Source organism: Sparus aurata, chromosome 4 (assembly GCF_900880675.1).
Source record: "Sparus aurata chromosome 4, fSpaAur1.1, whole genome shotgun sequence".
Taxonomy (NCBI): domain Eukaryota; kingdom Metazoa; phylum Chordata; class Actinopteri; order Spariformes; family Sparidae; genus Sparus; species Sparus aurata.
In genome coordinates this window covers 38,809,178-38,822,866 of record NC_044190.1, presented here as the reverse complement: position 1 = coordinate 38,822,866, position 13,689 = coordinate 38,809,178, and the positions used below count along the sequence as shown (strand labels likewise).

The 13,689-nt window shown below is 40.3% G+C and overlaps 1 protein-coding gene across 1 annotated transcript; it reads right to left on the bottom strand.

Moving 5' to 3' along the window:
* Positions 1-6,148: 6,148 nt before the first annotated feature.
* On the bottom strand, positions 6,149-13,630 carry LOC115579805 (uncharacterized). The gene is made up of 13 exons (XM_030413484.1): positions 13,491-13,630; positions 12,251-12,453; positions 11,506-11,643; positions 10,644-10,761; positions 10,193-10,379; positions 9,390-9,531; positions 9,144-9,299; positions 8,758-8,813; positions 7,858-8,033; positions 7,342-7,742; positions 7,142-7,238; positions 6,732-6,963; positions 6,149-6,646 (listed from the first exon to the last, which is right to left on the bottom strand). Exons 1-13 carry the CDS (start codon positions 13,617-13,619, stop codon positions 6,438-6,440), a joined length of 2,244 nt encoding a protein of 747 aa, XP_030269344.1. The 5' UTR covers positions 13,620-13,630; the 3' UTR covers positions 6,149-6,437.
* Between the last annotated feature and the right edge of the window lie 59 nt (positions 13,631-13,689).

Genomic DNA, 13,689 nt, shown 5'->3' with positions numbered 1-13,689 from the left:
GCATAGTATAATGGTGCCCCGTGTGAGACAGTGTACTGAGAAATGTGCAATATTATTTTCATCATAATTTAGTCCATGCTAAAAATTGAGATTCACATCTTGAACCCTTTAGTCAAACGTCTTTACATTTAACCACTGGTCTAATACAGGAGTAGACGTTTATTTGTACTGACAAACAATTGCAGTGTGACATGAATTGAAACAACCACAAATGTACTTTATCTAAAGATCGATGTTTAGGATCATTTTATGGCCTGTGCCAAGATAGTACAAACAAGGGAAAAGGGTGCCGGAGGACGACATGTAACCCTCTTCGGGGCACATCATTATGCATTAAACGTAATTTTTATCAGCGTTAAAGAGAAACCAGAGGTGTTTTCTTTTTTTACCTCTGACAGAAATACATTAATTAGTAGTGGAGAAGAAAGTGTGGGTTTGGGATTAAGAGCAGCAGACTCTGATACAATCTCTGCTCACTGCACATTTTCAACCATCCAGCCTGACCAGCTGCACCACCCAAGGGAGGAGAGGAAGAAAGATCCATGATAACCGCCATGCACCACATCACTGATGTGTTGTGCCTACACAAAGTCAAAGTTGATGGATGGTGTTTTCCTGATGTTAAACAATAATGTGAAGATGCCAACCTTATTATCATCATCATCCTGTTGCTTTCACCTCGATGCAAATGCAAAAAGTTAAATTTGGTAACATAACCCTTAATAATAACAAAGATAATTTGTTCTTCCAGTGCTTGATGCCTTATTAAGTATGTTTGTGTCTTAGTGTCACACCCATGGTACACTGGGTTGGTAACTAGGCGGACACACCCAGTGGCCACAATCACGGCAGCTGAACTTGCAATTCAATGAATTAAAAAAAACGCTGCCAATCAACCGCAGTGGTTTTCAGTCACGGTTGAGAGGCTTTCACTGTGCCCACATCTTACTGACATCAAGGAGCTGCTACTGTGATTTCTTGTTTTTACTGATGAACTACTTTCTGATTCATCTTCCAGTAAATCAGTGTCATATCTGACATTCTTACTTGTCACATTTTTGTCACATGAAGATGTAACTTCTGGGAAACAGTTTGTGCTTGAGGGCAGGCGATGCAGGTTGATCTAGAGATATGAGACAAGCACAACAATGAGGAAATGTATAGTTATCTACAATCATACCTTTGTTGGAGGAGGAGGAATTTACTGGGGTTATTGATAAGTTCAGAAGTATCAATTTTTAAAAAAAACGAGCACACACACACACACACATAGTCCAGCAGTCATAGGATCACAGATGGACATCCTTGACCTCCGAATGGTCCACGGCAGCATTAACGTCATCATCACTGTCAACATGACGACCACTGACCTGCCTCAACCTGAGGAAGAGGTAGAAGTCTGAACGGGTCAGAATGACCTGAAAAAAATGCCACAAGAGTTGTTAACTTCAACTTTTCTGCATCATCACTCAAAGAGTTGAATTGCTAAAGCATGGAGCTGTGTAACTCATCTCCATGAATTTATCACTCACTCATGTATTACAGATCTTTATCAATACAGCTGGTTTGCAGAAATGTGTCCCATTGTACTTGTTCATCATCAGACTGCAAATTATAGAAAACACAGGGAAGTTTATTAAAATAAAATGTGTATGTGATATGTAAAGTGGTCAAAGGGTGACTCACACTAAATCTTCCTTGTCATGCTTTGTTTGTTTCTGTAATTTGATATCTTGCAGCTGAGTCAGACTTAAAGTGAGTAAATTAATATCAGCCTTCAGGGAAAGAAAAAGAGCATTCAGAGGGACAAACTAAAATGTGTTTCAATTCAAATCATGTGCGGCTGTTAAACGATGGTATCACCCTGCCAAATGCAAAATACTTAGTGAATCATTGTGATTAAAACTAAAATTAAAGTATTCCATTATATTGCATGGAATGCAGAGTATTTATCATATTGTGAGTTGTGAGGATGGAGGTGTAAGAAATATTTTGAACCCAAAACATTAGAGATAGAAATGATTTCTTAAACTGCTTGAAGCAAGTTGGAGAACATTTCTGCACGGCCAAGATCTGCGTGTTCTGATTTAATGACAGCATCGTTTCCTGTCTGTCAACACCTGCGAGACCGATGTGTTGCAACGTGAAAAGCATGCAGAAGAACAGGAATCTCACATCACTGTGGGACAAAAAACATTGTTCAGGCTTTCAAATAAAAGAATTCAACTGTAAACATCCAATTACTTTCACTGCTGATGAAGTTGTGCTCTTCACACATGTGCAAAACCTCAAGATTTTCCTGGGAGAGTCCTGGTTTTCATTGCCCTCTACTGATTTCTTTCAGGGTTACAATTCTCCTGTATTTCGATTTGTTGGATTTTTGAGACATTTTCACACCTTTTAGGCCTTTAGTGTGACACCCTGTTTCTGGCACTGCATTGAGAATTCACATTTCTTACAGAGAGTTAATAAGTTAGCAGAAATAAGCAATTAAGTAAAAATCTGCAGCGTTGATTTTTCTGTCGATCACATGGGATCGCACCGATGTTAATGACAAATCAAAAGTCTGACAACAAAAAACTGATCTCTGGAGATCCAGGTGATAAGACGTCAAGCTAACGTGATGCCCTTGCTATGAATCAGGAACATTTATGCAGTCTCAACCTCAATTTGTAGCCAGAATTAACAGAAGATGTGGAAGAAGCCAACACATTGTTTTGGCCCAGACAGCGTTGGTAGACAGCCCAGTCAGTTAACATGACACTGGGTTTCGTTCCTGGGTTTGGCCGACAGCTACAGCTGCTATGGGAAATCGTTTCTTCCTTCTTCAGATGACTGACATGAAGGGAAGTACAGCACACTTATCATATTTCATCACTGATATTAAGTCTGTCAATGACTCAGTCTGCCATAATGAACAAAGCTTTGTTTTGGATTTCCAACCTGCTGAATAAAATGTCGTGATTATCTGAAACAAAGCAGCAATTGTTCCTGTTTCTGTAATTAATGTCACAACCTGTTGTCACAGCCTGGTCGAGAGCCTTGACGCTGCAGGGCATTTTAAATCACTTTGGTTAAGAGATTTATTTCCTCACCTCACCAAGTAGTGTCTGTGCCTGAAACTAACCAGAGGTTGTGGTCTGTGGTTGTTATCTGTCTCTTTGAAGTGGCTTTGTATAACTTTTTTTTAGATTTTGCGTCATTGTGCAGTTTGTTGTGTGCTCTGTAGAGGTTTGCGTGTCTTGAGTTTTTATGTTATGATTTACTAGTGATATAGAAAACAAGAAGCAGTAAAATCTAATAAAAACAGGCTTGTTCTATGTGGTCTGTGTGGTGATACAGTTCAGCATTGGGTGGCGTCACTGGGTCACGTGGAAGCTGTGGAAGCTGTGGAAGCCAAGTCAAACGTGCAGGTTCTGGGAGGCAGCTGAACGCACTTCTGCTGCCAACACTGGGTGAAACTGAGGAAGAGATGCCGCTGGGTGAATGTCTGTCCAATATCCATTAACAAATATGATATGTGACGAGGCAACACACTGCTCAGACATTATTAAACACAACACATGGGGCTGCAGTTAGCTCACTGTGCTTCATTCAGAGCTTTCCAGGATATTGCAGGCTAATAATACATGTAATTAACATGTTGTACAACAAGGTGATGGATTCACACAGACACAGACACACAGCTAGCAGACAAACCCAGGACGAATTTAATTTAACATCGTGTAACTCTTGTAATCAACATGGTAGAAAAAAACTTCAAAATGGAGGTTTGGAAGACTGATCACCTTTACTTATACAAAGATTATTCTCATTAAAATTACAATAATGCAAACACATTTACAGAAGAGAGGGGAAACAATGCATCACTGTGCAATCATAATGATGTTTTTTTATTTTTAACTATTAATGTAATGTGAACACAATTTCACGTCAAAAACAGCCCTGAATAAAATTAATTAACACTTTTATTTCCATTTTTTGCCAACTCGTATCATCACACTAATCAGACTGAAACGACTGCGTGCATGGTGTTAAAGATGTGCACCAGTAAGCACATTCTCACCCTCTGTGGATTTCTATACATTCGTGGTACACTTTGTGAAACATGAACAGTATCAATCCATGAAGGCCACATATTCTCATATATTTATAACCCAGCACACATCACACAAACCACACGACAGACATTCGACATTTTTTGTGTTTTTTACAGACCCTCCTGAGAATAAACACCCATGGCCAAATGTATAAACCAAAGGACATCAGGAAAAATAAAGAATCTATATGTGTTTGTTTCTACACCAATAAGTGAATGTGTTCTGTAAATGGCCACATGATGGCGCTAATCTGTCCAAAATAGGTCAAGAGTTCTTCCTTTGATTGTTTCGTTACTTCAGAAAACTACTGAGCCAACACGTTCTCGCTCCTGATCACCGAACACAGCAGCCTTGTCACCTTAAGCTTCACTCGAGCATCATTTTATCATGTGACGTTAATTTAGCGTACGTATGGAACATGACACATATTTTATGATTTCTGGGCTAAACTTGATGTTGGAGAACTGTTGCAGTTTGCTCAGGTTTAGACATTAAAACCACTCGGTTACATCTAAGAAAAGATCTTACATTGAGTTTAAATCAGTGCCTTCAGTCGAGTCCATTTCGGTTAGACAACTTACTAATGTAACCGCCTTCTCCAGATCTACAGCACCTGATCATCAGTGCAGATCAATATTCTCAACATGAGCTGAGATTTTTCCTTCTGTCCAGTAATTCTAACAATTAACTAAACTCACAAAACAAACCACACAGACACAAACACACCAGGCTGTGTTTATTATGTGATTAAGACTTCAATTGAAACAGATATATTGCACATTTACCATTTAATAAAAAAAGTCAAATCCCACAATCATATTTTTTCACCATTACATATATTCCTCACCAGAACTGCACGTCTAACTGCGACACGTGTTTAAGCTACACATGTAGAGTGTAGATGTTTGTTTACATCAGAATTGGCTGTAAATTAAAGATGTAAACAATTTATAATCATGACTGGTGTATATAACAAAATAAAATGCTCATTTGTTATGTATGATTTTAACTCTTCCAGTGCCTGAAGATAACTGCTGGGAATCTGCACGCAGAACAAGACAGAAGCATCGAAAACATCCTGCACAACCAGACGGAGTGGATTTTGTTTTTACAGCAGATGATTGTTGCTGTTAAAATTCCATCACTCGTCTCAAACTGGTTGAGTGAACTTTGAGCTGCAGCATGAACAAACACTTTCAGTATGAAACAAAATGCTTCATCTTAAGATTGCTATGATTATTTTAATTGCTGTTGGCCGGTAAAGGATAAATTCACCCAAAAAAAAGAAGCTTCATCTCCTCCCTCCATCTTGATGGAAAGTCAGGTGAAGTGTCGTAGTTCACAAAACATTTCTGGAGCTTCACTTTAAAGACAGAGTTGCAGCATTCTGCTAAACAAATAAAGCAGCCGGAGACTTGATTTAAAATGTGAAACACAACCAAAAAATGGCTCCATACAGCTCGTCCACTGTGATCCAAGTCTCCAGAAGCCCTGAGATTCAAACTGAGTTGAGAAAGACATAATTTACATCCTCAATGTACAGTCGAGTTTGTGCATGCTAACGCTTTTAGCTCAACAGCTACAGTGAAGACTTTGGCCTCAAAAATGGTGCAAATAACATTTGACATCATTTTAGGATCTCGGGGCTTCAAGAGACTGAGATTATAGTTTTAAGGAACCATTTTGTGTATTTTTGGGTGGTATTTTACATTTAAATCAATTCTCCAGCTGCTTCAGTTGTTGAGCAGAATGCTGCGATGCTGTTTTTCTGTGAAATGTTTAGTGGACTACAAAACTTTTCATTTTTTAGGTGAACTTTTTCTTTTAAGAATTGATACAACAGGGAGAGTATTGTGGTTTGGTCTGTGGAAGTTTTCAGCTGTCAGCTTGGGAGCAACATCTGCTGATACTTGACTATAATTCTCTTATTAAAACTACATTTAGTGTCAACAGGTTGAACAGCAGCAGCTGGTGAGATTGTTAGCTGATATGATTGGTGACCACAGCAGCACATGTTTTTTACAGGCTGGAAGGACTGGTTTTTTTTTTTCGATTGCAACGCCTGATTTTGTATTTGAGGCCTGATGCTGGCATTGTGTGATGGTTTACCAAATCCAGACCTCTTTCTGTGCCAAACTATCTTTCAAAGTTTATCTGAAGCTGATCAGAGATAAACTTTGAAATATATTTTTTTGCAGCAGAGAAGCAAAAAACATTTCACTGTGCAGCCACGAGAGTATCATTTAGAAGACAGACTTTTAATAACTGTGAACATATCCTTTGTAATAATAAACAATAACAAGAAAGATGTCTGAGATCAGCTGAGATTATCTGGGTCTAGTTGTCCCAGCCAGAGACGATAAGAGAACTGCGGTCTTCGGCTCTTCTCTTCCTGCTGAAGTAACGAACGAGCACAGCCATCAACACCAGCGAGACCAAGAAGCCGACGGCGAACACCGCGGTGCTGATGTTGCTGCTGAGGATCTCCCTGAATCTCTTACTTCCTCCGCTTGGTTCCATATCGGAAGGAACTGCTGGAGAAATCACTGAAACACAGAACAGTTCAGTAGTTTTATTGACAGACAGACAGACATGCAGATACATCAATAAATTTATAGATCAGATATGAACCTTCTCTGGGCGTCTCATTGTCACTCATCACAACATCTTTCATGTGACTGTCCACGGCGGTGTTGGGGACGTCCTGCCCGACGACCTGCAGAGGACCCTGGATGATGTAATGGCTGCCGGTCTCTTTGCTCAGATCTCTCTTGCGCCTGGATGCGGTTTTCAGGCAGCCCTGAGCACATCTGGAGAAGGGACTGCCGGGCTCACACAGGATGACGGAGCAGGTGATGTACACCTGTGAGGCGGCAGGTGAGAGTGAGTGTGTGTGTGTGTGTGTTCGTGCCACAACAAACGCTTCACATTGCAGCACTCCTTGATAAAAGTGTAAATATCCAAAGATAAAAGGTCCCACCTGCCTGAATAATGTTTCGATTTAAGTTAAATGTGACATAATATTGATTTTTTTTAATCACCTGGTCAAACTTTCCAGTAAATTTGAAGGCTTGAACCTCAAAGTTGAAGGAATCGTTGCTGGATGTGTGAACTTTAAGTGTCTCGTCCCGGATGCACCTGCGAGAGACGTGAATTGTAACACACACGTACCGATGACGGAGCTGCGTATGAAAGATGATATCTGATCCTCTTACTGCTGAACTCATTCACGAGCACTCACCCGTTCCTGATGAGGTCGTAGGAGAGGGCGTTTTCAGGGTTGTCATCAGGAGTTCCTTTGCACGACTCCACAAACAGTCTCACATCTGGCAGGTCGGACTGAGCTTGAATTCCGATGTAAAGTGGTTCCATCAGCTTCACCTGCACTGGATAGGCGCTGGCCTCCACCTTATTGGTAAAGTTGCTGTCTCGGTATATCTCAAAAGAGTAGCCGAAGCTGCCGAAGCTGGACTCGGTGAAAATGTATTCAGACTTTTTGAGGGTGTAGTAACTGGAGACGCTGATGGTTTTGGGAAACTGGCAAGAGAAAGCGATCTTCACGGTCTTTCTTCGGACGATAACCTCGTTGGGCAGCTCGAAGGAGTTGATCTCGTTGTTGAAAACGATAAAGTCGCCTTTATCCTGCATTGGAGACAATAACAGCGGTGTAAAACACAGAGAAGCCACATCGCTGCAGATTTCACACTAACCACCAGTGAAATCTCATTCAGATGAACATGTAAATGTCCCTCCACACCTCGAACTTGGTGCCGCAGGTGCTGAACGACATGCTGCCGGTGATGTGAGTGCTGTTGGAGGTGAGAGAGCACGACCCGTCTCGCAGCCGGAGGAAGTTCTTATCGATGTCGGGCATGGAGGCTTTCTCCAGGGACACCACCATCTTGTTGGGGGAGCACTCAACAATGGCTTTGCCTGTGAATCACATTTCATATGAACTTCTTCATCAACATCAGACTGTAACTCACAGACTGTAATGTGGCTCCGACATGAAGCTTCCTCTGCTTTATCATCCCCCAATACAAACTGAGCAGTGAGAAAAACGACTTCAGATTCAGATGTTCTGCTTTCATTTACACCTGCAATCAGTGACGGAAAGTAACTAAGTACCTTTGAGGTACTTTACATGAGTATTTTAATTTCCTGCTACTTTATATACTTCATTATATTTAACTTAAGATACTAGTTACTTTACAGATTAGATGCTGCACCAGCGGCAAAGTGGCCATTTGAAATATATTTATCTTGTCAGCAATTGGATTTTTTAATTCTATTTCAATATAAAAAAGAAAAATGGTGATGCAGGTAATTGGTCTACCCATTTTATAAAGTATATAAACAACATACATGTCCATTTATATATAATCTGCTTGTACTTTTGATAGTGAAGTAAATTTGTTACCGGATACTTAAAGACTTTTGAACAAGCCATCTTTACTTTTACTCAAGTATGATTTCTGGTCAAACAACAAATTCTGCACACTGGACCTTTAAATAAAGAGCAACAAGCAGCTTTAGCTAAAATAACTCTGCGTCTGCGTTTCCTCCGTGAAGAAAGTATTCACATGGCCAGATGAGTTCACAGTTTCGACTGTAGAAACACATTTTTTTAAAACAGGTATCTCGTCGATTCACAAACCTTGAATGAAAGACGCCTGGGTCACCAGGACAACAACACACCTCATATCTGATTGGCTGAATGACAAAAACAAATAAAACAGGTTTCAGTGCAAAATGCAAAACAGATAAAACAGTAAGAATAATCACAATGTCTAACGTGGTTATAAAGTATATGATAACAACTGTTTATCACACATGTAGCCGATTCTTTTTGAATATCTGACTTTAATGGAGAAGACATTTTTCTGTTCATGAGATGTGAAGTCACAGTGTTTATGTGCTGAAGTGCTACAGAGACAAGAAAATACCCAAATCTCTGAAATGAATCGATCGAGGCTTCTTGCAGCCGTAAGCAGGATTATTTAACACACATTTCTTCCAGCAGCTGTTCATAAAACCGCTCACGTTTCATTCGTCTCTGCAGTGAAGCAGACCGGGACAAATCTGTACAGGTCTCCCTGCTGAGGAGTCCAGCTCAGAGTCAGCTCAGCCTTTCCGTTCTCCTCGTCACTGAACACTTTGGTCATGTTGTCGGGGCCGCTGACCTGGAAGTCGTGAATGCTTCAGGAAGAAACGAGAAATAATTACTCACTCAAGGATGTTTCTTTAGCTGAGTCAGTGGCACAGTTAAACAGTTTGATCAGTGACTACCTGGAGTGTTGAGCCTGGGCCTCGGCCTTCAGCAGGAAGTTCTGGCCCACGGTGGCGTAAAGGACATCGCCATGTGAAGGAGTCGTCGACAGGAACATGGGCTGCACGTGACCCGCCTCACATTTTGGTATCGCAGGAAGGACTGAAACACAGACGAACATCATCAAGACACGTCGCACACGACGATGCTGTAAAACTGTGTAAACTGACTGAAAATGTGATAAACCCAATAATGCAATAAAATGTCCTGATTATATTGTGATTATCGTCACGTATTATATGATAATAAAATACAGTTCAGATGAATCTTATTTTATGTTTTTTGCAAAGCTGATGATGTCATATAATAAGCTGTTACATATAGGTAGAAAAATATATTGCAAGACATTTTATTACATTTTTGATCAAGTTGAGTACAAATCTTTTTACATTTTAAAGGATTTACTTACTACAGCTAATGTTCTAGGAAATATGTCATGTGGAGCTCTTGGAGGGGAAAAAGTCTGAATTTTACGAGAATGAAGTTGATATTTTTGGGGAAAAAGTGTTGATATCATAGAAATAAAGTCACAATATTTTGAGGGAAAGGTTTTGACTTTACGGTGCCACTGTTACCGATTTCAAATGACCTTATATAAAACTTGTTTTTGCTTGTATTACAACTTTGTGACATTTTTCCTCATAAAATTACAACCACATTCTGTTAATATAACATCTTGTAGCACTGTGAGGAGGGTTGGACACTGTGAAGAGCAGCTTGATCTGCTGTCTCTCTGCACATTTGATGTGTTTGACCGACTCACCCTCCATTGAGAACTGCAGCTTCACTTTGCACAGAGGTGACGCCGTCACGTCCGAGGCCGCCCGAGATTCTGTCGTTCCATCTGCGTACGTCAGAGTGATGTTTGTCTTTGGAAAGTCCTGCAGCGTCATCTCAAACACGTGGACGCCGACGCCGACCTGACCTGTGCTCGTCAGTGTGCATGTAGCCTGAGAGGACAGGAGACGATTAAAACACTTTGGATATTGATCTTATTTCTTAACATCAATAGTTATCATTAGTGTACAGGTTTAATGTAATAAATCATCTGTTAAATGCAAAGAGACACAGCTGGACAGAAGGTGAAGACACACTGTGACTGGACACATGTAAACATGCACAATGAAAGCTCAACAATTAATATTACTGTTTGAATGCTTGGTGTGGAATGAATGATCTGCTGTAATGTGTTTTTACAAATAGTAATAGATTACCTCATCCAGAGCAAAGTTTGGGGAAACTGTAGCTTCTGATGTAAACTTGCATCTGACGTGATCTCCGTCAGGATCGTGTGCCAGAAGACGAAGTCTGGAGAAACAGTTCTGAGGCACTCTGCATGAAAACACACAAATATCTGAATTAAATATAAACATATAAGTTCATGTGTCTGCTGTAAGTTTGATAGAAACTTGGAACATATTAATATATGATGCAACGTCCCGTCCACAACATAATCTGATTGGTAACGCATCATAATGAGAAGCCAATAAACGCTGAATAATCTGAATCTGCAAAGTAACTAGTGACTGAAGGTGTCAAATTAATGTAGTGGCAAAGAGCAGCAGAAAAACAAAGTACACAAGTGAAGTACCTGGAAATTGTACTTAGGTTTCATCGTCACTGGTTGTTTCGAATAATAATGATAAACTTTATTTATTTCTATAGCACTTTTAAAAGCGGAGATTACAAAGTATTTTAACATTCAAGCAAAAGCAAGAAACTCTGGAAGACGATATTACAGAATAAACACTGAGTTGAAACAAGATGGCAGCGCAGAAAATGTAAAAACACAAAGAGTGAATATGATTAACTACTAATACAAGGAATAAAAGCGAAACGCAAAAATTGACAGAAATGAAATAATTTATCGACCCCAACAAAGAACAAACACAAAATGTTTTGAACAGAGAATTAATGTTGAATTGCTGCAGCAAGAATATAAACGATAATGGCAACAATATGTGTGTCACAGCTGCTCAGCCTGTTATTCTGTGTGCACTGACTGGTTTATTATCTGCTTTAACTCTATTGTGTGATTTTCATGTTTGAATGCGTTTGATAGGAAAACGTTTGCACCGTAGAGACGACACGGTCGTGGTCACTGGGCAGCTGTTGAGGGTGTGCGAGTCGGAGCGAGTTCCCAGGTTCAGCTCTGCGTCAGACGTCCAGTTGGTTTTCCCGTTGACATTAGACGCCCAGCAGCAGCCCGAGTCCCTGAGAGGAAGAAGGTCCAATGCGTTTCTATCACTCATGAATATATTGATGCCCTCCACCTCCCACTCCTCATCCCCCTGCCATCTGGGAACTGATAAAGATGGAGACTCATCAAATTACAATGTGATGCTGAAGGTTGTCAGTCATCCAGGTCGTGGTATTTTTAAAGTGCTGTATTGTAGACAACTGGACTCGTTTCAGTTTCACCTCTCATCCAAGAGGCTTCTTCAGTTCTGACTAACTGGAGCTGCAGGCTTTTAAACTCTGTGTGGGAGTGTCCTTATAGAGTCATTAAGGACACTTGTGGGTTGTTGTGGGTCGACCCACAAGTGGCACTGAGGACTCTGAAAGCACACTCCCACACAGGGTTTAAAAGCCTGCAGAATACAATATGTTTTCACCTCCTTCCGTTCCACTGAATTACCAATTCTGATTCTGCTTACCAGCCATTTCGACAACAAACTGAGCCTGTGAAGCTGCGTTTCACATTGAAAACAATGCTATTATTATTTCCTGCCATTTCTGCAGAACTTTCTTTTCTTCACTATCCCAAAATACCCTGAATGAAAACAGACAACACATGAAAGTCCCCCTGAGCTGGTCTTACCTCAGAGAAAAGCTGTTTTTCGTGGGGGAGATGGTTGCTGTCGTCTTCCCTTCAGACTGGCACCACCTGTCCTGCCCCGAGCCGTCCTCGTCCGTGTCCAGAACACTCGACCTGTTAAAGCTCGTACACACTCCGGCCTCACAGGAGAGGGAGGACTGCCTCGGACAGTCGCCTCTGCCATTCAGTCTGTGATGAACGGTCACCTACACAGTACGGTGAAATAAAATTACAAGACGGCGTGTAGGAAGAGTTTCCTCACTGACATACAGAAAACAAGGAACCTCCGTATCAGTTAGGATTTTTGTTCTTTACTTCTTCGATCACAGCAGGTTGTTCTAATTCCACACAGTATCCCATTAGACAGTCGGAGGTGTGAATGTCTGCAAATCTTTTGCAAGACAAGCAGTGCTTCTCCTCACCCTCTTCAACTAGTTTGAATCATATCAATAAATATATTTATATTTACAAAACTCAATGAAGCTGATGAGGTCAAGTCATTGCACTGCTTTACATTGAGTATTTGTCAAAGGGAAGAGCAAATTATCTGTCTTATTTATCTTTTACATCCCAATGAACTCAAAACACATTTGGTTTTTGGACACATGAAATGTTTCCCTCCACATGTGACATATTGAATTTACATGTGCTTCTTTTCATCAGGGTTGTTTCCACAGGTGGATTAAAGATAATTACGCATAAACACGTGTAGGTCAACGTTGGACATGTGACGCCGTATGTGGACATTTTTCATTCATATGTGAAAAAAGCCAAATATTTGTGAGTAAACATGTAATATTAATTATTTATTTACACTTGCCTCACATGTAAACGTAGCCAATCGCATGTGAAAATGTGTGAAAGTCTCATGTGAAAAATGCTAATTTAATGTGATTTTATTATTCATATTCTGTCCAGTTGTTGTCCAGTTCACATGTGATATGAATTTATTTTAACGTGTTGAAATTTTAGTTCATGCAAGTTTTTTTAAGAGCAGCATCCCAGGTGCTTTGTGATCAAGGTACACCGCAAAAAGAAGAATCTTATCAGATCTATTTGTTAATTTTTCTACTCAAAGCATCTTGTAATTATTGTTTTTTACTTATTTTTGAAGCAGCATTTTTTCCTGTGTTTAGCTGACGTCTTTAGCCCGTTCTCAGGCAGAATTCTTTTTCAAACAGCATCAAATTAAACAAAATAAATCCCGTTTAACAAAATAAGATGTATATGAACATGTGTGTACCTTAATTGTTCCATCACTCTGCTTCTTTAAAGGCGTGAAACTGATGCTGTCTCCGTAAAAGCTGAGCGTGGAAGCAGGACTCAGTAACGAGAACAGCAGCAGCAGCAGCAGAGTTGCGCCAGCCTCCATGATGTCTTTCAGAATCTGTTCGTGTGAAAGCTCGTTCAGTCAGTTTCTTTCTCACACGTCGGAGAGGCGG

Excerpts from the sequence above, each read along its gene's own strand:
- LOC115579805 (XM_030413484.1), bottom strand. The coding sequence starts at position 13,619 with ATGGAGGCTGGCGCAACTCTGCTGCTGCTGCTGCTGTTCTCGTTACTG. Across the intron at positions 12,454-13,490 it reads AGAGTGATGGAACAATTAAG|GTGACCGTTCATCACAGACT; the intron begins GTACACACATGT and ends CGTACTGTGTAG. Across the intron at positions 9,300-9,389 it reads GCCCAGGCTCAACACTCCAG|CATTCACGACTTCCAGGTCA; the intron begins GTAGTCACTGAT and ends TTCTTCCTGAAG.